General features: G+C 35.1%; 1 protein-coding gene across 1 annotated transcript in view; it reads right to left on the bottom strand.

The window, feature by feature from the left end:
• Positions 1–27,240, bottom strand: part of LOC143223690 (sushi, von Willebrand factor type A, EGF and pentraxin domain-containing protein 1-like) — a 127,354-nt gene that overhangs the window by 69,014 nt on the left and 31,100 nt on the right. The window contains exons 11-25 of the mRNA XM_076452029.1: positions 26,769–26,954; positions 26,324–26,512; positions 24,687–24,914; positions 24,274–24,492; positions 20,437–20,670; positions 16,110–16,334; positions 14,368–14,568; positions 13,358–13,585; positions 12,670–12,864; positions 11,265–11,492; positions 9,639–9,839; positions 6,133–6,360; positions 5,359–5,559; positions 2,599–2,826; positions 542–742 (exon numbers count right to left, since the gene is read on the bottom strand). Of these exons, the coding sequence (XP_076308144.1) occupies positions 542–742; positions 2,599–2,826; positions 5,359–5,559; positions 6,133–6,360; positions 9,639–9,839; positions 11,265–11,492; positions 12,670–12,864; positions 13,358–13,585; positions 14,368–14,568; positions 16,110–16,334; positions 20,437–20,670; positions 24,274–24,492; positions 24,687–24,914; positions 26,324–26,512; positions 26,769–26,954 (3,192 nt within the window). The remainder of the gene's footprint in view (positions 1–541; positions 743–2,598; positions 2,827–5,358; positions 5,560–6,132; positions 6,361–9,638; positions 9,840–11,264; positions 11,493–12,669; positions 12,865–13,357; positions 13,586–14,367; positions 14,569–16,109; positions 16,335–20,436; positions 20,671–24,273; positions 24,493–24,686; positions 24,915–26,323; positions 26,513–26,768; positions 26,955–27,240) is intronic.

Genomic DNA, 27,240 nt, shown 5'->3' with positions numbered 1-27,240 from the left:
TTTCTCAACCCAAACGAGCCGTTTTTGCATATAAACAAATTATTCGATTGCAATTAAAACATAGGATAGTTGATATTCTGAATGGACTGACCATGCCATTTTCTTAAGTGTGGATCTTTAATTTGAAAACAAATTAGATTTCAACATAGAGACCAAAATGTTTTTTCTGCATCAGACACAAAACAGAAACATTATATTACAAATTTAAACCAAAGCCAACTAAAATATTAATGGAACAAAAATAAAGTCACATTTATTTCTTGTCTTCATATGTTGGAACATTTTGCCAGTACAAAGATTTAGTCTTTCCAATATTACATAAAGACAACAGTGAACACGGTTCAAACCTTGAAAAGACTTTTTACTTTTCCGTTTTAACAACTGATTTTACTTCTTGGTGTAAGTTCACACTAACTTACAGAGTAGATTAACATGTAAAGTCAACAAAGAAGTTTCTTAACAAAATAAGTAATAAGTGAAATAGATAAAAAAATAACAAAAGGTATTTTTTCCGTTTTAAAGAAATTTTTTATCAGCTTACTCTGACAATTTGGAACTTTCGTCGAGTTCCACTTGAAGTCATGACGACAGTATATGTGGGTGATATTTGATTGGCTGGTTGGAATGACGTAGCCTTCATAGCACAAGTATTTACAAACTGTTTCTTCAGAATAACTTTCTGGTTTTGGCCAACATTCGACAGTTCCATTTGACGGTAAAGAGGGAGGGCTGCATTCTTGGGCTAAAAAAAAGAAAAAACAGAAATTTGTATCAATCACTCACTTGGTAGTGACTAGAGCTGATACTGAATTATTAAAGTTGATATATGTGTGTGTATTATGTACAAATACAATATTTGTATTATAGATATACGTGCTAATACAATATGGCGCCAGTAAAACTGTAACGTTGTTTGTTTGTTATTAAGCACAAAGCTACACAAAGAGCTATCTGTGCTCTACCACCACGAGTATCGAAATCCTGTTTCTAGTGTTATAAGTCCAAAGATATACCATTGTGCCACTAGGCGAGAAAAACTGTAACAAAACAATCTACTATTGTACAATTTATACGCAAGTATAAATGGCATCATTTCAAAGTTAAAATATTTGGGTGCCAGGGTTTTATGTATCTGAGTGGGCTGAAGATTCTTTTACAGTAGGTTATGTTACTTCCTGGCGATAAATTCGAACAATAAATAGACGGAACACAATCCACTCATTTTAAAATAGCATATATTAAAAACCAGTCAAGCGTATGTACACAATTATTTTCACCATAGGAAATAATAGTTGTATCAGAAACTCTAAATAATTGTCTTTTATTATCAACAGTTCAATCAGTTGGCACGATGAATTATTTTTCTCTACTCTCATCACGATAGTATCAGTGAATAATTCATTTAGGTTATCCCAGTTGTATCTTGAATCTTAAATAACTGTCTCATTTTCGTTAGAGTTCACGTAGACGGATCTAATTACTTTAGAACACCTTTAACAAGATAAATTATTTATTTCCGTTAAACTGCGAAACTCACTTTAAAATATATGGCGTGTTATGGCTAATCTTTCACGCGCGTGTAACTTCCCGTTTTCTAACTTTTCTTTCGACTGAAGCTTTACTTTTCCCTCTACTTACTTGGGCTCGCTAGTCACCTGTGTATATATACCTTGTTTACCGAGACTTTCAACTTTATGTAAACGATGCAAGCGACGCTATAATGTAACTATACTCATTAATGAAAAATACTGAAGGTTCAGGTAACTTGGTGTCAACAACAATTTATCCATACTCAAAACGTACCGTTCTTACATCACCAAACTTGCCCTAACTATCACTTTTAAAATAATTGCTTTAACTCTCTTGTTATGAAAAGTAAATTAAAAAATAGCTTTTAAACTAAGAATTTTTGTATGTCCAACACTTGGGCATAACAGCCAAAAACAGAGGAGATATTTCGTCTGTCATACACAATCCAAATAACAAATGTTCGGATTTCTACTTTTATGAGTTCAAGATGACTGCCATGCCCACAACCGTTAGGATATGGGTTCTAGTGACCAGATCTTAACACTTATAAAGTCTGTAGCTTGCATTATAACTTTGCAACTGTTGTGTTACTTATGTCTTAGAGACAGAATATCCAAGTTACTTGCTATTGTTACAGACGTTTTAACTTGTAAATGAAACCAGTAATAATTTTGTATAAAGTATATAAATTTACAAAGTTTTGTCACAGTTTGACTTGCGCGATGATGTATTTGTTGGTGCAAAAAATTTGTTTTTAAATAATTATCTCGTCAGGGCTGTACAGAACTAAGCCTTGATAACTGTGAAACGTAACGTGTGTAATATAAAAACAAACCTGTTTCCGATCATATAAATATCTAAGTCTATGTGCTCTAAACTACACATATTTGAGACTTTAGCCTGTTATGTCTTCAGTCTTATAAATATACATCTGATTTTCATGAAAATGCCATTCTAAGGCGTATCTCTTTATACATTTGCTTTAATACGTAATAAACTACATGTCTTTTATAAAATCAATATAAGTCAAAATCATAACAAAATAATAATAAACAAGGGAAATATTACATTCTATTTTCAGACTGTAAGAACACTTGGAAGTTGTTCGTAACTCCGAATCTACAGCTTCACACGTGTTGATGTACTCTCCAGGTTCCAGTTCACCCTCCAGGGTACACTCCACATCCAGATCTCTCCCGTCTCCTGCTACAAACCTGGGTTTCTTTACACGAGCCACCCCACCTTCTGCCAACAAGGTTTTGTTGGAACAACCCACAGGTTTCGGCACAACCGCCTCTATAAGTAAGTATGTGAAATATAATTGCCGGTTTTACAAACTCTCAATTAATCACGATGCATATGTTTATTTGATCTACTTAGTATTATAGGAATTTAAACTGTTTTCAAATCTACAGTTCAATCTCACGTGGTCAACAAATGCGTATAAAAAATTCAGCCTACATTTCATTATTATTCGAATTTTTAACGAAAAATACTTGGTTGAATAATTTTGAGATACAGGTATAAAATTACTTCAAAATAATGGCTAACGTGTAGATTTTTATAATACAAACTGTACACTAGAGATATTGTATTTAAACTTGTCTGGGACGTATGAAACACGATATTGAGGTCTACACCTACGTATGAAACACGAGATTGAGGTCTACGCCTACGTATGAAAAACGATATTGAGGTCTACGCCTACGTATGTAAAACGATATTGAGGTCTACGCCTACGGTTCAGAATAGTAGACCAGGAAGGGTCAGAGACAACAGTTCACCCCTTCCTCCCTACTTTACGTTTGATTTTTCTACCACTGTTTTTTTTCTTGATAGAAATTCCAATTTTTTTATTAAGACGTGAGAATCAAAGTTGCGTCCAAATGTCCAGGTATGCACTTTGACTTCTCTCAAGGCCAATGTCTATGTACGTAATGACAATAATAATAGCTATGCAACTATTAGTGTCGCTTCATTTCTTTGTCCGAATGTCATGCACACCGTAGACTGTTGAAATGGTGATACTGCAGTATTATGGAAGATGTTAGTAAATCAAAGTAAGGAAGTTACAGTCAGGTAACTGGCCACAATTAACGGAAGGCAAAACTCTCAGCATTTATATTTTAATAGTTGTTAGCAGCAAATAAATTACACGTGACGGTGAGTAGAGCAAGTTAGTAATACGTCACGGTGTAAGGAACAAGTAAGTAACATGTCACGGTGTCAGCAGCAAGTAATATGTGACGGCGTGAGGAGCAGGTAAGTAATACGTCACGGTGTAAGGAGCAAGTAAGTAACATGTCACGGTGTCAGCAGCAAGTAATATGTGACGGCGTGAGGAGCAGGTAAGTAATACGTCACGGTGTAAGTAACAAGTCACGGTGTGAGGAGGTTAGTAACAAGTCACGGTGTGAGGAGTAAGTTAGTAACAAGTCACGGTGTGAGGAGCTGTTAGTAACAAGTCACGGTGTGAGGAGCATCTTAGTAACAAGTCACGGTGTGAGGAGTAAGTTAGTAACAAGTCACGGTGTGAGGAGCAAGTTAGTAACAAGTCACGGTGTGAGGAGCTGTTAGTAACAAGTCACGGTGTGAGGAGCATCTTAGTAACAAGTCACGGTGTGAGGTAAGTTAGTAACAAGTCACGGTGTGAGGAGCTGTTAGTAACAAGTCACGGTGTGAGGAGTAAGTTAGCAACAAGTCACGGTGTGAGGAGTAAGTTAGTAACAAGTCACGGTGTGAGGAGCATGTTAGCAACAAGTCACGGTGTGAGGAGTAAGTTAGCAACAAGTCACGGTGTGAGGAGCAAGTTAGCAACAAGTCACGGTGTGAGGAGCTGTTAGTAACAAGTCACGGTGTGAGGAGCATCTTAGTAACAAGTCACGGTGTGAGGAGTAAGTTAGTAACAAGTCATGGTGTGAGGAGTAAGTTAGTAACAAGTCACGGTGTGAGGAGTAAGTTAGTAACAAGTCATGGTGTGAGGAGCAAGTTAGTAACAAGTCACGGTGTGAGGAGCTGTTAGTAACAAGTCACGGTGTGAGGAGCATCTTAGTAACAAGTCACGGTGTGAGGAGTAAGTTAGTAACAAGTCACGGTGTGAGGAGCTGTTAGTAACAAGTCACGGTGTGAGGAGTAAGTTAGTAACATGTCACGGTGTGAGGAGCTGTTAGTAACAAGTCACGGTGTGAGTAGCATCTTAGTAACAAGTCACGGTGTGAGGAGTAAGTTAGTAACATGTCACGGTATTTCTGAAAATGTTATCAAAGGTTTTGGATATATTTTACAACAGAAGAAGTAACAGCCATAAGAAACATGCATTCCCAAAATAAAATACAATTTCTGATTGACAACTAATCAACTAATTTTTCATTTGTATTCATAACCAAAATACACAATGCACGTGTCACCCCTTGTTTTGTACTGTTTACCAGAGGAAAAACAATCAGTCACCAGAACCATATCTGCGTATAATTCGCACTAAGAGACTAACTGACTGTCACACTTATAATGCACCAACAATTTAAACTGGGATTTGTGTGTGTGTGAGGTATCTCATGGATTTGGACCGTCGTAGTCAGCTCCGAAATTCAGGAGTGTAGCACAGGGCCGGTTTATAAATCAGTGTTCTTAAGATTTAAATTTGGCACGAACTTAACAAAATATGTGGAGCTTGATATGAAATCAAGTTAGTTCTACTAAAGATAGAGCACAACATTTATCACTGTAAATAACATCAAACAAAGAACTTTGCAGTCATCATGGTGCAGACAGTAGTTTAATTATCTCTAACAGAACGAAAACGCTTTGAACATAGAGTAAGTAGCTTACTTCTACAGTTCGGTACTTCTGTTATGTTCCATTTAAAGTCGTGACGACAGTATCTTGAGGTTATAGCTGATTGGCTGGTTGGAATGACGTATGTGTCCCGACAGTGGTACTTGCAGACCGTTCCAGAAGCATAGCTGTCTGGTTGAGGGTGACACTCTGTGTAGCCATTTTGTATATCTGGCGGAGAGCGACACTCTGCGTCTATAAAAACAATTATTTGTTTACATGTGTATTAGGTGCTTCTTTCGAACACTGGGCAATAAAGATAAAAGAGAGAGAAAGATAGATATGATTTATAAAAAAAAAGTTTAGTAAAAAACAAGTAGAATAAGCAACAAAAGACACAAAAAATATAGTAAAGCTAATTAATCACCAATTATTCAGGATGGAAATAATACTTATAATAAATATGTGCAACAGGGTTAGATATAGTTAGTTATCTCTACGTATTTTAGGCACCTGTTAGAATTATTATACAACCATTCCTAAAACACAGAACAAAACCTGAAACAAAACTTTTCTATGAAGAAGCTAGTTTTTGCACGTGGCGCCACCTACTTAAATACCAAGCATTGAATATTTTGTATCTTATTATTTCCCCTTACGTTAAAAAAAAAGAGGTACGTTACAAGAAAGGCAAGAAAATTTTATTTACGTGTTTCAGATGTTAGCAACATTTTTATAAATAAATTTGTTTTAATAACACTTTTCCGTTGAACTAAATAATATCATAAGAGAGTGGAACAGTTACAATGCATGTAGTCAGTACCTTACCCTTTATGGTCACTTTCTGGAAACAACTGGCAGATGTCTGTAAGTCTGGATCCACTGCATAACACATGTTAGTGTACTTCCCTGGTTTCAACGGTTTCTTCAGTGTACACTTTACATCTGCATCCTTTCCGTTTCCTGTTACAAACCTGGGTTTCTTCACTTGAATAGTACCAGTTCTAGCCACCAGGGTTAGATCTGTACAGTCGAGAGGCTTGGGCGGAACGGCTTCTGTCGTGAAACACACACACATACAAATATATAAAAGACGAAATCAAGCAGCGAGGGAGATGTTCGTGTGTTGCTATTATCTACTATCCAGACCACAGTTTTCTTTATGTAATTAACTGCAAAGTTACTCGAGGACTATCTGCACACACATTCCCTCGAGCTACTTATTACAAATAAATATTGGGATTGACCGGCACAGTATAATGTCTTCACGGCATGACAGTTGATGGGATTCGCGATTGGTAGATTATGAGCCAAGCGACCTAGCCACCAGGTGACGCCACGCCATACCTGAATATATACCAAAGATGTCTAAAAACTTGAAATATTATATCTAGCATGCTTGTGCGTTTAATTGATTGGCGTTAGAAATTAATCACAGTTTGTAAAATATATATATATATACACAAAGGGACCTGGAATGTCAGAAGGTGTTGCGTTTTATAGTCTAATGTATTGGATTCTACCGAAATAAAGTTTAATAGCACCAGCTATATTGTCTTTTGCTTTTCATAATGTGTTATTATTATGTTAGGCAGCATGAATGATGGGCTAATGCACATATACGAAATCGTATTTTATTTTTGACTTTGTATGTGATATAACGTAAATAAAATATGCTCAAGACACCAATATTTAGATTTAAACAAAAAAAAAAGAATTTTTTTAAAAGTAGGAAACATAGGAAATATTCCAAAAAGGGAGAATTTAGGAATTATTTATTGAAAGAAGGGGAATTTTAGAAAATGTTTCTTTAACAAGAGGGAATTTTAGAAAATGTTTCTTTAACAAAAGGGAATTTTAGAAAATGTTTTATTCACAAAGAGGAATTTTAGAAAATGTTTCTTTAACAAAAGGGAATTTTAGAAAATGTTTCTTTGACAAAGAGAAATTTTAGAAAATGTTTCTTTAACAAAAGGGAATTTTAGAAAATGTTTCTTTAACAAAAGGTAATTCTAGAAAACATTTATTTAACAAAAGGGAATTTTAGAAAATGTTTCTTTAACAAAAGGTAATTCTAGAAAACATTTCTTTAAGAAAAGGATATTTTAGAAAATGTTTCTTTAACAAAAGGGAATTTTAGAAAATGTTTCTTTAACAAAAGGTAATTCTAGAAAACATTTCATTAACAAAAGGGTATTTCAGAAAATGTTTCTTTAACAAAAGATAATTCTAGAAAACATTTCTTTAACAAAAGGGTATTTCAGAAAATGTTTCTTTAACAAAAGGGAATTTTAGAAAATGTTTCTTTAACAAAAGGTAATTCTAGAAAACATTTCTTTAACATAGGGTATTTCAGAAAATGTTTCTTTAACAAAAGGGAATTTTAGAAAATGTTTCTTTAACAAAAGGGAATTTTAGAAACATTTCTTTAACAAAAGGGTATTTCAGAAAATGTTTTTTTAACAAAAGGGAATTTTAGAAAACATTTCTTTAACAAAAGGGTATTTTAGAAAACATTTCTTTAACAAAAGGGTATTTCAGAAAATGTTTCTTTAACAAAAGGAAATTTTAGAAAACATTTCTTTAACAAAAGGGTATTTTAGAAGACATTTCTTTAACAAAAGGGTATTTCAGAAAATGTTTCATTAACAAAAGGTAATTCTAGAAAACATTTCATTAACAAAAGGGTATTTCAGAAAATGTTTCTTTAACAAAAGGTAATTCTAGAAAACATTTCTTTAACAAAAGGTAATTCTAGAAAACATTTCTTTAACAAAAGGAAATTTTAGAAAATGTTTCTTTAACAAAAGGTAATTCTAGAAAACATTTCTTTAACAAAAGGTAATTTTAGAAAATGTTTCTTTAACAAAAGGGAATTTTAGAAAATGTTTCTTTAACAAAAGGGAATTTTAGAAACATTTCTTTAACAAAAGGGTATTTCAGAAAATGTTTTTTTTAAAAAAAGGGAATTTTAGAAAACATTTCTTTAACAAAATGGTATTTTAGAAAACATTTCTTTAACAAAAGGTATTTTAGAAAACATTTCATTAACAAAAGGGTATTTCAGAAAATGTTTCTTTAACAAAAGGGAATTTTAGAAAACATTTCTTTAACAAAAGGGTATTTTAGAAGACATTTCTTTAACAAAAGGGTATTTCAGAAAATGTTTCTTAAACAAAAGGGAATTTTAGAAAACATTTCTTTAACAAAAGGCTATTTTAGAAGACATTTCTTTAACAAAAGGGTATTTCAGAAAATGTTTCTTTAACAAAAGGGAATTTTAGAAAACATTTCTTTAACAAAAGGGTATTTTAGAAAACATTTCTTTGAGAAAAGGGTATTTTAGAAAACATTTCTTTAACAAAAGGTATTTTAGAGAACATTTCTTTAACAAAAGGTATTTTAGAAAACATTTCATTAACAAGTGGGTATTTTAGAAGACATTTCTTTAACAAAGGGTATTTCAGAAAATGTTTCTTTAACAAAAGGGAACTTTAGAAAACATTTCTTTAACAAAAGGGTATTTTAGAAAACATTTCTTTGAGAAAAGAGTATTTTAGAAAACATTTCTTTTAAAAAGGAACTTTAAGAACCATTTCTTTCAAGAAAGGGAAACATTAAGGAACAATTTATTTAAAGAAATGGAACTTTAGGAACTGTTTTTTTAAATAAGGGGACATTTTGAGAACTATTTATTCAAAAAGAGATTTTTAGGAACCATGCTTATAAAAAGGAAACTTTGATACGAGGGAATTTTAGGAACCAATTCTTTGGATAAAAGAAACTTCTAGGTATCTCTTTCAATTTTAATTAATAACTTTAGGGCTCAGCTATCGAACTATGAAACCTGAAAGAAATGCTCATTAGACCATTTGCTGCAAGCAACAATGTTTCGTAAAATAAACTAATGGTATGAGTAACATTCAACTTACAATAATAAACTACAAGTGATATGGTAAACATCTCATAGTAAAATAAACTAATGGTATGAGTAACATTCAACTTACAATAATAAACTACAAGTGATATGGTAAACATCTCACAGTGACAGATGTGCTTTGATCTGTGTCTGATTTTAATAATTTTATATTTCATTTTCTGTCATTTGATGGAACCAAAGATGTTTATATATAGTTTTGAAGCTTTCATTGAGAAAGTATACGATGTTTCATATACAAGGAACTCAGACTTAGTAACAACATTCTTCATAAAAACCTATAGGTAAAACAGTCTCAAAGTCCAGATAAATACTGATAAATGTTAATTCTGTTACCACTAAAACTTACTAACTGTGTGATAATGTAATTCACTCATATTACGTTTCTCCAGCTTACTTTGACAATCTGGAACTTTAGTTGTGTTCCATGCGGAGTCCTGAAGACATTTTCTCGAGGAGATATCTGATTGGCTGATTGGTATGGCGTAACCATGATGACAATGATATTTACAGACTGTCTCCGGAGGATATCTGTCATGGCGCGGTCGACATTCCAGATAACCCCTTTCTGTTTTAGGCGGAGCGCTACACTCTAAAGCTAAAAAAAAAGGAACATAACTTCTGTGCTTGGAATGTAAAAAACTTGTGAAATGTTTTCGTTATTGTTGTTATTAACTGGCTCTAATCTTTACATGGTTTATTTTTCAACAGGCACCTAGTGTGCACTAAAAAAGTAGACAAGCAGATTATATTTCTCAAGAAACCATATGAAAATAAATATACAAATATTCCTTAGTACAAATTTTTGTTGAGACAAATAGAGATCATGCTAAACTTAGATACACAAACAAAACTGCACGTGCATATGACGTGTTGAATTTTTATTTTTGTTCCCAAATGATTCCTACGTGACTGTATAAATTTGTAAATATATTCAAGAAACGTAAGGACACATTGTTTACACGATATTAAGTTTCTATGAGGGCTGTTCTTGAATAAATTGTTCTTAACGAATGCTCTGATCAATAGATCAATAACCTGTAAGCTACTAGCGACATCGTGTCACGTGTTCTAATATGGCGTGCAATAATATGGACATCGTTTTTGAATATTGAGATGCAACAATACTCTTAACGAAAGATAGACAGTAGTGGTGTTGCACTCACTGACCGTTCATTGTTCGTCCTGACACTAATCTGGAAGGTGTCCTCTTACAAGATGTTACTGACAGGCCTCATAAACTTTGACCCTGAGAAGTCGGAAAGGGCGGGTCCTGTCCCGTTCTCTTTACGATCTATATCTATAATCTTCTAACGTTCTTATTATCTGCTTATTACAGTTACAGACAGCTGATATTTATAAAGCAGTTGTACTCTGTTCAATTCCTAATTAATACAACACCTGTATTTTAACAAACGGATACGACGTTGCTAGCATGTTTTGAAACAGCCTCTAGCTGATTGCCCACTTCTGCAGCATCGCTACTGTGCGTTTGTTAGGTTGTAAGATAATATTTTTGGTGATCAATAGGGTGCTCCAAAGGACGGTTGCCATTGTAAAATTTGGAAAAATTGACATTGTTTCTGTTATTGCTTTGAAAATTTATCAGATAATGACATTAAACATTGAAGATAATATGGAGTCAGTAAGCGTCTTCAGTTCTGTATGGATTTTGAGGGAGGGCATTTTGAGAATATTTTGTGAGTTTGTGTAAACGCTCAACTACGGTAACCGACTTTTGGGTCACCCTATAGAATCAGTAAAAATTAGCTTCTTTATCAATACTCCTCGAAATTTACTTCCTACTAAAATAAGCAGGTGTTTACTAAAATTACTAGAGAAGAAAAATGGTTATTATGGGATTGATATATTTTGTACAGAATTTCGTAAAATGGCAGCTGAACTTATGAGTTCCACATCTTACATTCGTTATCATTTATGAACTGGTAATCCTAACATGCTTAATCGAATGTATATTTATGCATTTGTACGTTTATAAGTAACAACACGTTCATTACCTCACCTTTGACAACAACTTTTTGGAGACATCTGCCAGCTGTCTGTAGTTCCGGATCCATAGCGACACAAATGTTTGTGTACTTCCCTGGTTTCAATAACCTTCCAAGCGAACATTTTGAGACAATCTCTTCCCCTTTGTATGTTATAAATTTGGGTTTCTGCACTCGAACACCATCAGTTCCTGCCACCAGGGTTTGATCTGCACAGTCGAGAGGCTCGGGCGGAACGGCTTCTGTCATGAAAGTAAAGTGTTAGGAAAACCAAATAGTCAAATCTGTGTTAATCTTTAAACAAAATTAATACAGGATAATAAGACACGCTAAACGAAAGGTTTATCTAGGCGGACATGTGCGCTGCATAGAGTATTAATAAGACGACGTTGCACGATTCAGGTAAGAAACCTGGATAAGAAACGAAGAAGAGGCTTTTTAACTGACAATCAGTTTCATGAGAACATTTAGGTTGGATAAGAGAAACATTCCTAAATATGTACAAAGTCGTGAACATTTATCGCTTTTGTGTTATAACGGAATTGTTCCATTATTCAATATCAGACACTATAACTATAAATCATTATGCTTGTTATGTTACCAATTCTGAACGTTAGTGACATTACAACAACAGACATTTAAGCTCCATGTATTACAGATTTTGAAACCTAATGACATTTCAACAACAAACATTTAAGTTCAATGTACTAAAGATTCTCAACATTAATAATATTAGAAGTTAAGCTCCACAAACTGAAGATTCTGAACATTAATGACATTGTAATAACAGATATTCAAGCTTGATATGCTACCATATCTAAACACTAATGCCATTGCAACAATAGTACGTTAAGATCCTTTCGCTATCAGTTTTGAACGTTGATGGCCATGACATCCTATAGCAGTAGCGTAATAAAGTTTTGGAATATGCAAAGGTGCCACTGAAACATATTTTAAACTTCAAAGTTTTTTTAAACATTGAACAGTAGTTACACATATCAACAATTATATCTCTGTATACTGGTCACAGAGTGACCTATTCAACCCATCTAATGAACCAAAACTGACGTGGAATATTTTCCAAAGACCTCAAAGTAAAGAAGGGTATTCTAACAAAAAGGAAGACAAGCTTACACTGTGGAATGTGTACTTTAACTTATTCTTGTATGCACAGTTGTGATGCGTAAAAAGTCATGATGTTTATAACGTTTTTATTAACTATCAAAAATTTGCTCTGGGACTTTCTTTTTGCTGACTAACCGATAGATAAGGTCGATTCATAAACGACAAAAATACGAAGTAGAAGATTAAGTCGCCGTTAGAGTTATAACTATGAATTAGTTAATAAAAACAGTGTGAAGGCTAGAATTCTATATTTAATATTTTATAAGAATGACAACACAAATATCCTGAACATACTTAAACAGTCCGGGAATTTGGTTATATTCCAGCTGGAGTCGTGAAGGCATTGTCTTGAAGTGACATCTGATTGGCTGACTGGAATGACGTAACCATCACGACAACGGTACATGCAAACTGTCCCTGGTGTATAGCTATTGGTTTCAGGTTGGCATTCTGTGTACCCATTTTGTATGTCAGGTGGAGAGAGACACCCTGTAGCAATTAAAATAAATAACTTAAAGTATTATTTTTTTAATTTGTTAATAATAGAATTAGCAAAATTAGGTTGTATATCAAATATTTGAAGAAGATTTTATTTTATTCATCCAACCACATTAATAAAATCTATAAGCAATAATTATATCTTGACCCTAGCCGTCCCTAACTTAGCAGTATAAGACTAGGGGGAAGGCAGCTAGTCGTCACCATCCACCGCCAACACTTGGACTACTCTTTTACCAACGAATAGTGGGATTGACTGTAATATTATAACGTCCCCACGGTTGAAGTGGCGAGCATGTTTGGTGTAACGGGGATTTGAACCAATGGATTACAAGTCGAGTACCTTAAACACCTGGTCATGCCGGGCTATTAACATAGAATACAATTTTTATGTTTAGGATGACAGTAAACACATAAAATGTGTTACATGTTTTAAATCAACACATGGTTAATATTAAAGTTACCAAACGTACCGCTACCTTACCCTTTACAGTCACTTTCTGGAAACAACTGGCAGACGTCTGTAGGTCTGGATCCACTGCATAACACACGTTAATGTACTTCCCTGGTTTTAACGGTTTCTCCAATGTACACTTTACATCTGCATCCTTTCCGTCTCCTGTTACAAACCTGGGTTTCTTCACTTGAATAGTACCAGTTCTAGCCACCAGGGTTTGATCTGTACAGTCGAGAGGCTTGGGTGGAACGGCTTCTGTTAGAAAGAAACAAGATCTTAACAATTAACGATTCCTTATTACTACATATTCCGGTGGCCCAACGATAAGTCTGAGGGCTTATAACACAAAAAATTGGGTTTCGATACCTGTGATTGGAAGAGTACCATTCTATATATATCTTCTTAAGCACAAAACAAATAACCCTTCACGATGCAGGGCTAACAGTTAAAACAAGACGATTATAAAAATTCTTGAACAATAACTAATTTTACGTATTTTATTTTCTAAATTTTCAAATACAAAATTCCTCACAAATTAACTGAAACAGTAAAAAGCTACTTTAGAATTATTGTTCAATTTATTATTGTTTAATAAAAGTAATTATTTTAAAATGGCATTTCAAAAGCATTCTAAGTAAAGTAAATTTTCCAAGTAAGGCTTAAAGACAAATGTTAATGTCTTATTTATTTCTTTAAACCACGGTATAGGGTTACGAGTGTGTGTGTGTGTATTTCAGATTTAATGTTTGTGAATCATACGTCGGATTGCATTGAATACTAGTGCCATCTAGTAACAGCCGAGTAAATAAAATATCTATAATGCTAAATTCGAAACTAAAGACCAACTGGTGACAATGAATGACAATTATTGGAGCGCCCAGGTAACTGCAAACTCCATTAATCGCACTTCCTTTACTGAATTTCCAAATTAACAGAAAAATTTATCTTTGTTCATTAAACAATAGTGTTCTTATCTTAACTTAATTATTAATTCTTAAAAAATGTAACTGATCGCATACAATCTTTTCTTCACTTACTCTTGCAGTCCGGCACTTTGGTTGAATTCCATCTAGAGTTCTGACTACATTGTATCGAAGAAGCATCTCTTTGGCTCACAGGAATGACGTAGCCATCATTACACTTGTAGATGCAGACAGTGCCCTTGAAGTACCTTCCAGTTTTTGACCCACACTGAAGATATCCATTCACTGGTTCAGATAGGGTACTGCAGCCTTTAGCTGAACAATAATAGCAAGGACATAGCATAAGATTGTTCATTTATAAGTAACTAAACCATAGCTATTTTGTATCAACTTACAGAAAATCTTATAAGCGACAAAGTTTTTGTCCCACACAAACACTGAAGAACAAATAAATAAATCAAACCTAATTTAACATGGTACTTGTTGAAGACATCTTTTAAACTTCAATCTTTGTCTAACAAAACATCTTTCCACATATTCCTTTCCTAGATTCATGCTGAAAATTCGTTAGCACTTGTCTAATCTTCGACTTTAAAAACTCATATTTTATAAAACAACGATTATTTGTTACACAATTCTAAAAAGTAAGAAAAAAAGCCAGGAGGAGGAGCTGAGGTGCCTGCGGGACCTGAACATGCCAATATTATGGGGATCAGGGGGTGTGGCCCTATAAAATGTGGCATTTATTGATTTCCAATGGAGTAATTCCCAAAGTATAAATGGATAAATGCGAACGTATAATGCATTAAAACGATTAGCATGCCTTTCTCATTCCTCCAGAAATAGTGGGGGACTTTACCGACTTATTTTAATCTGTGCCCCCATCACCTAGACATAGTCCTGGGAGCTAACACTCTAGTGCCTCACTGATTCTTTAACATGCGTCTTACAATGTACATACAACTCAGACAGAGAGGCGTATTTGGTAGAACTAAGTCTCGGACCACCCATCACCTAGACATAGTCCTGGGAGCTAACACTCTAGTGCCCCACTGATTCTTTAACATGCGTCTTACAATGTACATACAACTCAGACAGAGAGGCGTATTTGGTAGAACTAAGTCTCGGACCACCTATCAATCACCTAGACATAGTCCTGGGAGCCAACACTCTAGTGCCCCACTGATTCTTTAACATGCGTCTTATAATGTACATACAACTCAGACAGAGAGGCGTATTTGGTAGAACTAAGTCTCGGACCACCTATCAATCACCTAGACATAGTCCTGGGAGCCAACACTCTAGTGCCCCACTGATTCTTTAACATGCGTCTTATAATGTACATACAACTCAGACAGAGAGGCGTATTTGGTAGAACTAAGTCTCGGACCAAAGATATTCCTAGTCCGATATGCTAGCCAGAAGGCCATATTCGGACTTGATATTGTAGTTTAATCGATCATAATGATTTGTTGAAATGGAAAAGGTTATGTTATTGTCTTTATGGATAAACATAAGGAATATAACTTGTCATTGAAAGATAATAAATAACAACTTAATGATTAAAATGTGTGAAAACTACATATTACGTCATTTTGTGGGAGGGGACAGAAATGAGGATTAATCGATAATAAGCATTGTCACACATATGTCAAGATATGGAATCGAAACCTCTTAATTATCGCTAACCTTAATTAGAATTTATTGTTAGTATAAAGTCAAACAAACTGAGCCACTTGTCGCAATAAAGTTCTTTCTTAGCTATTCAATCTGCACGTGCAGGAAGCTCGCGAGGCCACTTAGAAATGAACGTCTTCTACGTAAAGCTAATTAATTTTATGAATTTTACCCCTTACATTTTATGTTCAGTTTGTAAACACACTCTGCATTGGTCCGCAGCTCCGGATCTGTGGCTGTACACGTGTTAATGTACTCTCCAGGTTCCAGTTCACCTTCCAGGGTACACTTCACATCCAGATCTCTCCCGTATCCTGCTACAAACTCGGGTTTTACAAGTGCCACTTCTCCATCAGTCACCAGGGTTTGGTCAGTGCAGTCCACGGGTTTTGGTGGGATTGCCTCTATTAGGTTAAAAGAGATCGTATAATTAAAAATAAATTTGAAAGAAGGACAGAGAAGATCTTGTTATTTCTGAAAACAACGACAATGAACAAACAAGAAAGATTTTTGAGGTACAACAACTATTTCTTCCAAACAGATTATTGTACATACTCAACGATCACTGAGAAAGCATCAAAACGGATCATCACGTGCAAGTAACTTATTAATAAGGCTGGAAATATGTAGAATAGTTTTCAATGTAGACGTTATTAAACGTCCGTTCTTCTATTTCTCAGATGGTGATATTTGACATTTAAAGTGATGGTAAAATTCAAGTTAATTGTTCAAATTTGTTTTCCCACATCTACGACAATAACGGTAATATTTTAAAGAAAGAAGAGAAATAGAACAGATTTTATGCCAACACTATACATCTTACTGAAGCATATCATTTGGATCTTTGTATACCTTATGCCAACACTATACATCTTACTTGAAGCGTATCATTTGGATCTTTGTATACCTTATGCCAACACTATACATCTTACTTGAAGCATATCATTTGGATCTTTGGATACCTTATGCCAACACTATACATCTTACTTGAAGCGTATCATTTGGATCTTTGTATACCTTATGCCAACACTATACATCTTACTTGAAGCATATCATTTGGATCTTTGATACCTTATGCCAACACTATACATCTTACTTGAAGCGTATCATTTGGATCTTTGTATACCTTATGCCAACACTATACATCTTACTTGAAGCATATCATTTGGATCTTTGGATACCTTATGCCAACACTATACATCTTACTTGAAGCGTATCATTTGGATCTTTGTATACCTTATGCCAACACTATACATCTTACTTGAAGCATATCATTTGGATCTTTGGATACCTTATGCCAACACTATACATCTTACTTGAAGCGTATCATTTGGATCTTTGTATACCTTATGCCAACACTATACATCTTACTTGAAGCATATCATTTGGATCTTTGTATACCTTATGCCAACACTATACATCTTACTTGAAGCGTATCATTTGGATCTTTGTATACCTTATGCCAACACTATACATCTTACTTGAAGCATATCATTTGGATCTTTGGATACCTTATGCCAACACTATACATCTTACTTGAAGTGTATCATTTGGATCTTTGTATACCTTATGCCAACACTATACATCTTACTTGAAGCATATCATTTGGATCTTTGGATACCTTATGCCAACACTATACATCTTACTTGAAGTGTATCATTTGGATCTTTGTATACCTTATGCCAACACTATACATCTTACTTGAAGCGTATCATTTGGATCTTTGGATATCCTTACAGTTTATAAACTGTAAAAAAAAAGTTCATGTTACGGATAAACTTTAGAGCGTTAGAGTTATGTGTTAAATCATTTGATGGCCCGGCATGACTAGGTGGTTAAGACACTCGACTCGTAATCCGAAGGTCGCGAGTTTGAATCCCTGTCACACCAAACATGCTCGCCCTTTCAGCCGTGTGTGACGGTAAATCCCACTATTCGTTGGTAAAAGAGTAGGCCAAAAGTTGGCCTTACACTGCTAAATTAGGGACGGTTAGCGCAGATGTCCCTCGTGTAGCTTTGCGCGAAATTCAAAACAAACCCCAAACCAACAAAAATCATTTTATTTCAATTGAAATGATATGGTTACATGTTAAATCATGATCTGTAAGTTGATTACGGGACGATATGGTTACATGTTAAATCACGCTTTATGATTTGATCACGTGTCAAAACGAATTCGATAAGATTATTACGGAGGAATACAATTACGTGTTAATTACGTGTAAAAACCCTGCACTACTTGATAAATATTTGTTAACACGTGCAACCTCAAAGTTGGTGCGGCCACCATACCGCCTATTCCTACTTCGTGTACGTTTTGTAACGTGGTAATTGTACAAACCGAATGACAGATGCACATAGCTAAGTTTCTCTATTATAAACTTTATTTCCACAATCAAGCATCATAAGACAGGAAACTCCAATAGTCATCATTATAGCTAACTGACTGGTAAGGAGTGGACCAACAGCGTAGTATCAAGATAGCTGATTTTTGGAATTTTAAAATTTGTTGAATATTTAGAAGTAAGTTTAGCTACTGAAAAAACTCAACTTAAGTTTATAACTGGGTCAAAATTTAGAGTAAAACGCGAAGTACGAATGGACGGAACGATGGTCACACCCACCTCGGATCGCATGTGTCAAAAACCACCCATTCCTGCCTTGTTTCGTCACGTTTTGGTGGTCCCATTCATATCTTCTAATGTTTTAATTTAAAAAAAATTACACTTCTCTCATAGCTTCTCTTGGTGCTAATTACCAAGAGTGATTGAACATAGACTTATCCTTCTCATAGCTTATCTTGGTGCTAATTACCAAGAGTGAATGGACATAGACGTATCCTTCTCATAGCTTATCTTGGTGCTAATTACCAAGAGTGATTGGGCATAGACTTATCCTTCACATAGCTTCTCTTGGTGCAAATTACCAAGAGTGAATGGACATAGACTTATCCTTCACATAGCTTCTCTTGGTGCAAATTACCAAGAGTGAATGGACATAGACTTATCCTTCACATAGCTTCTCTTTGTGCTAATTACCAAGAGTGAATGGACATAGACTTATCCTTCTCATAGCTTATCTTGGTGCAAATTACCAAGAGTGAATGGACATAGACTTATCCTTCTCATAGCTTCTCTTGGTGCTAATTACCAAGAGTGAATGGACATAGATTTATCCTTCACATAGCTATTCTTAGAAACATTTCTAGACATTTTTTGCCTTTTTCTAAAATCTTTGTTATAGTTTTGATCATACTTACAGTCTTTTCTTTAGTTGGATTAATTGTTAAGGCTTGTTTCGCTTATTCAACATTACTTTTATAACTTTACTTCCATTATTGTAGTAATACTGTCTTTGTTGGGACAAAGACTTTTCAAAATTACCTACATGATATTTTCTCCTCTTCTCTCATTTTGTTTCCTTGAAAGGCATATTTAAAAAAACTGTTCTGTTTCATGTACAACATTAGAAATCAATACATCACACTTAGTTTTAAAACAAATTACACAACTTATCGTTCTTGTTTTCAACCAGAGTACTTGAAGAAAACCGTTTTAGATTTCGGCACTGGTACCGTTCCTCTTCACGTGGGAGACTCACGTGTTGGGCACTGACTACTATAACAGAACTGCTTTGTTTAACACAAGATCTTCGCGTCAGATGTGTAGAATTGAAAACTTTGCTATCAAAGGTTAGATCATAGATAAATTCTACATCTAGAAGATCTATGTTATCTACGTGCACCCGCACGTGTTATGAAGGTGGGTTGTTACTTAGCAACTCACAGAACATGCTCATAATGAGAGAATATAGTTACTAGTGTATTTCTCATCATCATGAACAACTAGTGTATTGTTAGCAGTGTTGCAAAATGGTTATTGTTGCTATTTGTTATTTGTTATTGCCAAGGCTATATGTAAAACTAAAAAAAAAAAAAAAACGCTTTTAGCCATGGTTGAGTAACTCAATCGTTTGCATAAGTTGAAGGCAGAATAAAGCTATTCCTGTCCAACAATCTTAATCAGTCAGATAATCAGACTGAGAAATTTGTGGTTTTATGAAATTTATATATTTAATTTACTGACTTTCTCAAGTGTTTGGTGGTTTGTTACTCTGTAGCTCGTTTATTTACTACTCAACAGCGTGTGTAATGTGCTTATAAAGTATTGTTTACATGCTGTTTGTAGGATGTTTTAGATTTTAATTTGTATTGCACATCTGAGCTATTCCTACTATAAGTACTACCATACTTATGATAAAGTGTTAAATACAACGATAAAAACCTACACTTGAAAAGCTTTTGTACATAACTTTCTAATAACATATATATAACATTTTACAAAAACTACTAAGCCTTGAGGTCTTTCAAATCACATCTGTAAGTCGAATACCTTTTTGCAGTATATTCAACATCCTTTCTTGAAATGAATGCAAAAAATTCACGAAATGTTTTTTAGCTTTCTTGGAGCATAGTGACGAAGACAAGTAGACAAATGTTACACTTACCTATACATTCGATGTCCACAGTGCTGTTCCAGTGGGGTCCACGGCACTGGATTACTGAACTGATCAGTTGTGATGCAGGGATTACGTAACCAGGGCCACAAACATAACGGCACGTACTTCCTCTAACATGTTTCGACTCATTCCTGTTGCCAGCAACAGGCCAGAACCTCTGCTCAGGAAGCGAACACTCCAGGCGGCCGTGTCTAGGCGTTGTGGGCTCCGGACAACGAGTTGCTGAGAATCATGTTTTTAGTTTCTTTATATCTGAAGCCACAATGTAACAAAAAGTATTAATTTTACAAAACACACGTTGCACGAATTTGTTGGCGCACCAAGAAAGTTGCACAATTTGTTTGTAGTTATTCACACAGCTACACTACGGGCTATCTGTGCTCTGCCCATTACGGGTATCGAAACCCAGTCTAGCATTGTAATTCCACAGACATACCGTTGTGCCACTGGGAAGCTGAAGAATTTTAAGTTTAAAGGGAATGTGATTAGGCTTAACCCTCAAATTGCAGGCTTTGTTTCACCGTTCGATATTGGTAAGGTGAGGTGAACATATGGAGTATGTTTATAATTTTATCTGAGTATTTAAAATAGATAACAAACCCAAACAGCAACATTAGTAGCATTGATTGTTTTTATATATCAGAAAACTCTAATCAACGAGGGAAAACAGCCAAAGAAACTTGATGCGTAAATAGTTTTTAAAAATGGACTCCAACTCCAATATTGAGGTTCAATGGAAATGTTAGTATGTATTGAATCACGTTAAAATTTATAATAATGTAAATCGCATAATTCTTCAACAGCTGTGGGATTCTTCATTTAAAGTTAATTAGCAGCATAAATGGGCATCGTCCATCCACGTCTTTGGGTAAGAATAATGATTGTTAAAAGTGTGAATGGACGTCGTCCATCAATGTCTTTTGGGACAAGTTCAGCCATCGTTTTGGAAGAAATGCTACTTTCCATATTCACATCTGCTTTGTTATTTAGTAGGTTTAAATTGTGTTACTTTCACTCCACTTTGGGTATCTCTGCATGAAGTTTACGAACCATTTCTTATTGGAATATAATTCTAGTTTTACCTTACTGCAGATGAGATTACAAGGCAACAAGTTCATTGATATGTTGTCCGCATTAGCAGTTTACAGAACAAGGAGTTTTATTCATAAGATATTTTAATTGCAAAACACGTTCGTGAGTAAATTTCACGAATAGGTACTGCTTTCTAACGGATTCTGATTCACCAGATTAGGTGTTTAATCCGTTAAAATAAACACACATACCTTGTAGAAATTTATCGGAAATCGTTGATGAAAAGCAGAAAATTGTAGAACTTTTTTTTGTTCTTGAATAACACTGGATTATCAGTTGGTTGTATGAACAAATACTACTGGATTATCACTGTCTGACTGGGCTTGGTTGTATAAACAAATACTACTGGATTATCACTGTCTGACTGGGCTTGGTTGTATAAACAAATACTACTGGATTATCACTTTCTGACTGGGCTTGGTTGTATAAACAAATACTACTGGATTATCACTGTCTGACTGGGCTTGGTTGTATAAACAAATACTACTGGATTATCACTGTCTGACTGGGCTTGGTTGTATAAACAAATACTACTGGATTATCACTGTCTGACTGGGCTTGGTTGTATAAACAAATACTACTGGATTATCACTGTCTGACTGGGCTTGGTTGTATAAACAAATACTACTGGATTATCACTGTCTGACTGGGCTTGGTTGTATAAACAAATACTACTGGATTATCACTGTCTGACTGGGCTTGGTTGTATAAACAAATACTACTGGATTGTCACTGTCTGACTGGGCTTGGTTGTATAAACAAATACTACTGGATTGTCACTGTCTGACTGGGCTTGGTTGTATAAACAAATACTACTGGCTTATGACTGTCTGACTGGGCTTGGTTGTATAAACAAATACTACTGGATTATCACTGTCTGACTGGGCTTGGTTGTATAAACAAATACTACTGGATTGTCACTGTCTGACTGGGCTTGGTTGTATAAACAAATACTACTGGATTATTACTGTCTGACTGGGCTTGGTTGTATAAACAAATACTACTGGATTATCACTGCACAATAATTTTTTGAAAAGTTTTGCTTTCTGAAAAGCTTTTGCTGATTGTGACAGGTACCTGGTGGGTATGCACAAATATAGTTTTGGTTTTGCTTCTTCACGTAGGAACTCTGAGAAATAGACAGTTAACTGTTTAACGGCAATAACTTATTTAACTGCGTTTGTGTTTCTAATACACTATTAAGTTCAACATAAGTAAAAGTGTTTTGCTCCTGATTTTTGTTTGTATTCAATGTCCGGTGGATCACGTTGCAGAGTCCAACAGTAGTCAGAAAGCATTGACGGATTCCAGTAGCCCTGATATCGTTTTTCCATTGTAACAATATCCTGGTGAAATCTTTCACTGTGTTCATCTCTGACAGCACCGAGATTTGCGGGAAGAAGTCCAAGTGTTAGTGGAGTAAATGAATCTTGAGTGACATGATGCACTTCATTGTTTTGTATGCTTTGAAAAGTTTGTCTACTAACTGAATGTGATGTGGGACTCTATACTTGTCATGAAAATTGTCAACAACGTCTTTAAAGTCTTTCCATGTAATCTTTTCCGGCCCAACTAACAGATCTTCGAACCGCTTGTCACTCATAACATGTCTGATCTGAGGGCCAACAAAAATGCCCTCTTTGATCTTGGTCTCAGTTATTCTTAGGAACATCTGTCTTAAATAACGAAAACCTTCGCCTTCTTTGTTCATTGCTTTCACGAAATTCTTCATAAGTCCCAGTTTTATGTGAAGAGGAGGGAAAAAATCTTTGCCGGGTCGACAAGCGGTTCATACGCCACATTTTTCTGTCCTGAAACTAACTTTTTACGGAGTGGCCAGCTCTGTCTAAAATAATGTGTCTCTTTGGCACGACTGTCCCATTCACAGATGAAACAACAGTACTTTGTATAGCCGAGCTGCAGTCCCAGTAACAGAGCAACGACTTTCAGATCTCCACAGATATTCCAGTTGTACTTGCTGTACTGGATGTGTTTCAGCAACATTTCCATGTTCTCGTAGGTTTCTTTCATGTGTGCTGCATAGCAAACAGGGTGAACGTTGTCATTGTGTAATAGAACAGCTTTCAGTCTTAACATTGATGAATCAATAAAGAGACGCCACTCTTGCGGGTCATGGTCACAACCCAAATCAGAGAATAATACTTCGATGTCAACACAGAAACAGAGATTGTCAACTTGTGCAAAGAATTTGGTTATATCATCTTGGCGGTTTCGAAAAACAGAAGTTTTCATACCTGATGACAGAAAACACCATTCCTGCAGTCTCGAACCCAGTAATTCGGCTTTTGCTTTTGACAGACCCAAATCTCTGACCAGATCGTTTACCATATAGTGCGAAAATTTTAACATAAATATAATATGGTGTACTATTCCATTACGTGTGAAAATTGTAGCATGAATGTACCATGGTGTACTATTTCATTACGTGTGAAAACTGTAACATAAATATTCAACGGTATACTATTCTATTATCTGTGAAAATGTTAACATAAATGTCCTACGGTATACTATTCCGTCATATGTGAAAATTTTAACATAAATGTACCATGGTCTACTATTTCATTATGTGTGAAAACTGTAACACAAATGTCCTGTTGCCACAACTACAACATAACTTATTAACGTGCTCATGATGTTCATTCTTCACTATCTTATTACTGAACAGATTCTCTGCTGTGTTTCTTAAGCTTTGAAACAAATGTGGCTACTTACAAGCACAGGTGACGTTCTCTGACCTTTCCCACTTAGGACCTTGACAAACCATGATGGGCTTCATGGACAAAGGACCTGATACTTCGTATCCTGGGTTACAGAAGTACCAGCAGATAGTTCCCGGAGGGTATTTTCCCGCAGTGCTCCTTGTCCCACAGAAGGTCTGGCCATTTGGTGGGTCACTTGGTGCTGAACACTGTCGGGATTCATCCTCACTTTCTAACAGGTGGTAAAAAAATGTGCTGGGTAACAAGTCACTCAGTTATGTATGTAAATAATAACATGACGGCATCTTAGCCTTCGTCACTACTATAACTAACATTTGTTAAACATTTTTATCAGGTTATCAAAACAGGAGAATGTCCAACAGCCAATAATTGACAAAAAAAAACAACAAATATTTTAACCCTTACTTTTGCAATCCATGATCTTTGTGATGTTCCATCGTGAACGTCTGCATATTATTACAGCGTTTACAGAATCTTCTTTGGACATATGGTATCCAGGACTGCAGGAATATCTGCAGATAGTCCCTGTAGGATACGCGTTGTCTGTTGCTTTTTGGTCACAATGAACCAGACCATGGTTTGGATATTCTGGATACTGACAGTGCGGTTGTATACTTAGAGCTCTTCTTATTGCTAGATAAGGGAAATATAAGACGTTTTGTGACTTGACTTTCAAAACTAATACCCTTAAGTCCTGGTTTAAAAAACCAAAACGAGCATTGTGAGGGACTTAATACTGTTTTCAGTTAAATTAATCATTGAAATAAACTGGTAATTACTACAGAAGAAGATGTTTGGCTGAAAATGAGAAAGACATTTAACTAGGTCTTCTGTTTCTATGATATCCAACATACAATAATCTGCAATATTTTAAATAACGTTTACTATAACCGACTTAGGAATAGGTTTCGCAGTTTGGAGTATTGTAAAACTTATAACCTCCACCAATTCTACAACTAGCTTGTCACCCTCCGTTACTGAAATTTAACGGAGGTTATGTATTTATCCCTGTAAATATTTGTATGTTTCATAGCTGAACGTATTTGGACGGAATTGAGCATATATATGAACTATGACACAACTTGAACTGTCATAATTAAAGGTCAAGGTCACAACAAGGTCACGAAACTCCAGAATGATTTCATTTTGATGAAACTCATGCTCAACGTTGTTCGGCGAAATGTATCCGTATCTGTTGGAAATGACCGATATAGGGACACATTTTGATATTTTTTGAGAGTCTACCGAGTGTCCCTCTAATTTTTCCTGTATCATAGTTGATAACAACACATAACAAGCCCATTTAAATTTAATATTCTTTGATTTATTATATGAATTTAATATAATAGATTCCTGTAAATATTTTACACTCTACCCACGCCCACTAGAATTAACGAAAGGCTGTGATTTATAGGAGACTAAAGACTGGTCTAACATGACATTTTATCAATCAAGTTTATAATATTACTTAGTCTCAGTGTCATGACTAATTTCTAAATTATTACATGTTATTATCTATTAGCCATCTCCTTTGGAACTATGCTGTTAATTTCTTATCAAAACATTTGTTATTGGGTGTCATTTTATATCTCTATTTAACTTCTTGTTACTGGTATTGTCACCATAAAATAGGACCGGCATGGCCAGGTGGTTAGGACGCTCGTCTTACAACTGTAGGTCGTGAGATCCAATCTCCATCACACCAAAACATGTTCACCATATCAGAAGTGGAGGCGTTAAAATGTGACGGTCAATCCTACTATTGGTTGGTAAAAGAGTAGCCCAAGAGTCGGGGATGGGTGGTAATAACTAAGTGCCTTCCCTCTAGTCTTACACTACTAAATCAGGCACGGCTAGCGCAGATAGCCCTAGTGTAGCTTTGCGAGAAAATAAAAAAACAAACAAATAAAACTAACACCACAAGTTAATTAATCACTTAGGCCTGATTCACAATTACAGTAATTTTGTTTTTTAGGTTACTAACTACTATTGACCATTAACAACATCACTAATAAATACAAGGTAATGACAACTATACTTACCAACACAGAGTGGTGGTTCACTCGTCCACCAGGAGGTTTCTTGGTCTTTCGTCTTACACGTAACCGAAGAATTTCCCACCATATGGAAGTTCGGTCTACACATAAACCTACAGACGCTGCCCAAGTTTCTTTCATTGGTGCACGATAGAAACACGTGTTCTGGAACAGTTAGTGAAGGACACTTCTGGGCTGTGAAGAGAAAAAAAAAGTTTAACTGTCCAAACATATTTTTTAAAATAAAAGCAGCTGCTTTTTATTGGTCAAGTTTAGAAAAAGGACACTTTAAGGTCAAAATAAGTTTAACTTGTTAGAATTCCAAACTCATAATTACACAAAAGTTAATTTTATTTTTCTCGTAAGATATGAGATAATGTTATAGAATATTTTCCTGTTTATGTAGGTTTCTCTTCACCACTATTTTCAATATTTTTATATCCTCACTTACCTCTACAAACTGGTGACTGACCAGTCCAATCGATATTGTTGTGGTCATCTCGACACGTGACTGAAACACTTCCAACAAGTAAGTAGTGCCTTCTACATGAAAACTTACAGGTACTTCCTAACACTGATCCATTAGAACACAGAACGAATCCTTGATCCGGAGGATGTAATGGCGGACATTGCTTGACTAAAAAGAATCAGTTATATGGAATGAGAGTCGTGTTCTACCAGTGATTAGGAGAAACGACAAGGAGATTTAAAAATCTCTAATTAGATTCAAACTTACTTCCAACAAATTAGCTAGGAAAGTACTATTTTTTATGTCTTATTTTACTTATTTAGTAACTCATTTATAACGCTGCAATGAACGTTAAATGTTTCCAACTGTATGCAAAATAACATCTTAACAAGAGCTTTGGTTGTCACAGACAAGTCTAGCCACGAACTATGGTGTTTTACGATAGGCCTCCTGG

This window comes from Tachypleus tridentatus, chromosome 1 (assembly GCF_004210375.1).
Source record: "Tachypleus tridentatus isolate NWPU-2018 chromosome 1, ASM421037v1, whole genome shotgun sequence".
Lineage (NCBI taxonomy): Eukaryota > Metazoa > Arthropoda > Merostomata > Xiphosura > Limulidae > Tachypleus > Tachypleus tridentatus.
This window is presented reverse-complemented; position numbering and strand designations above follow the sequence as displayed.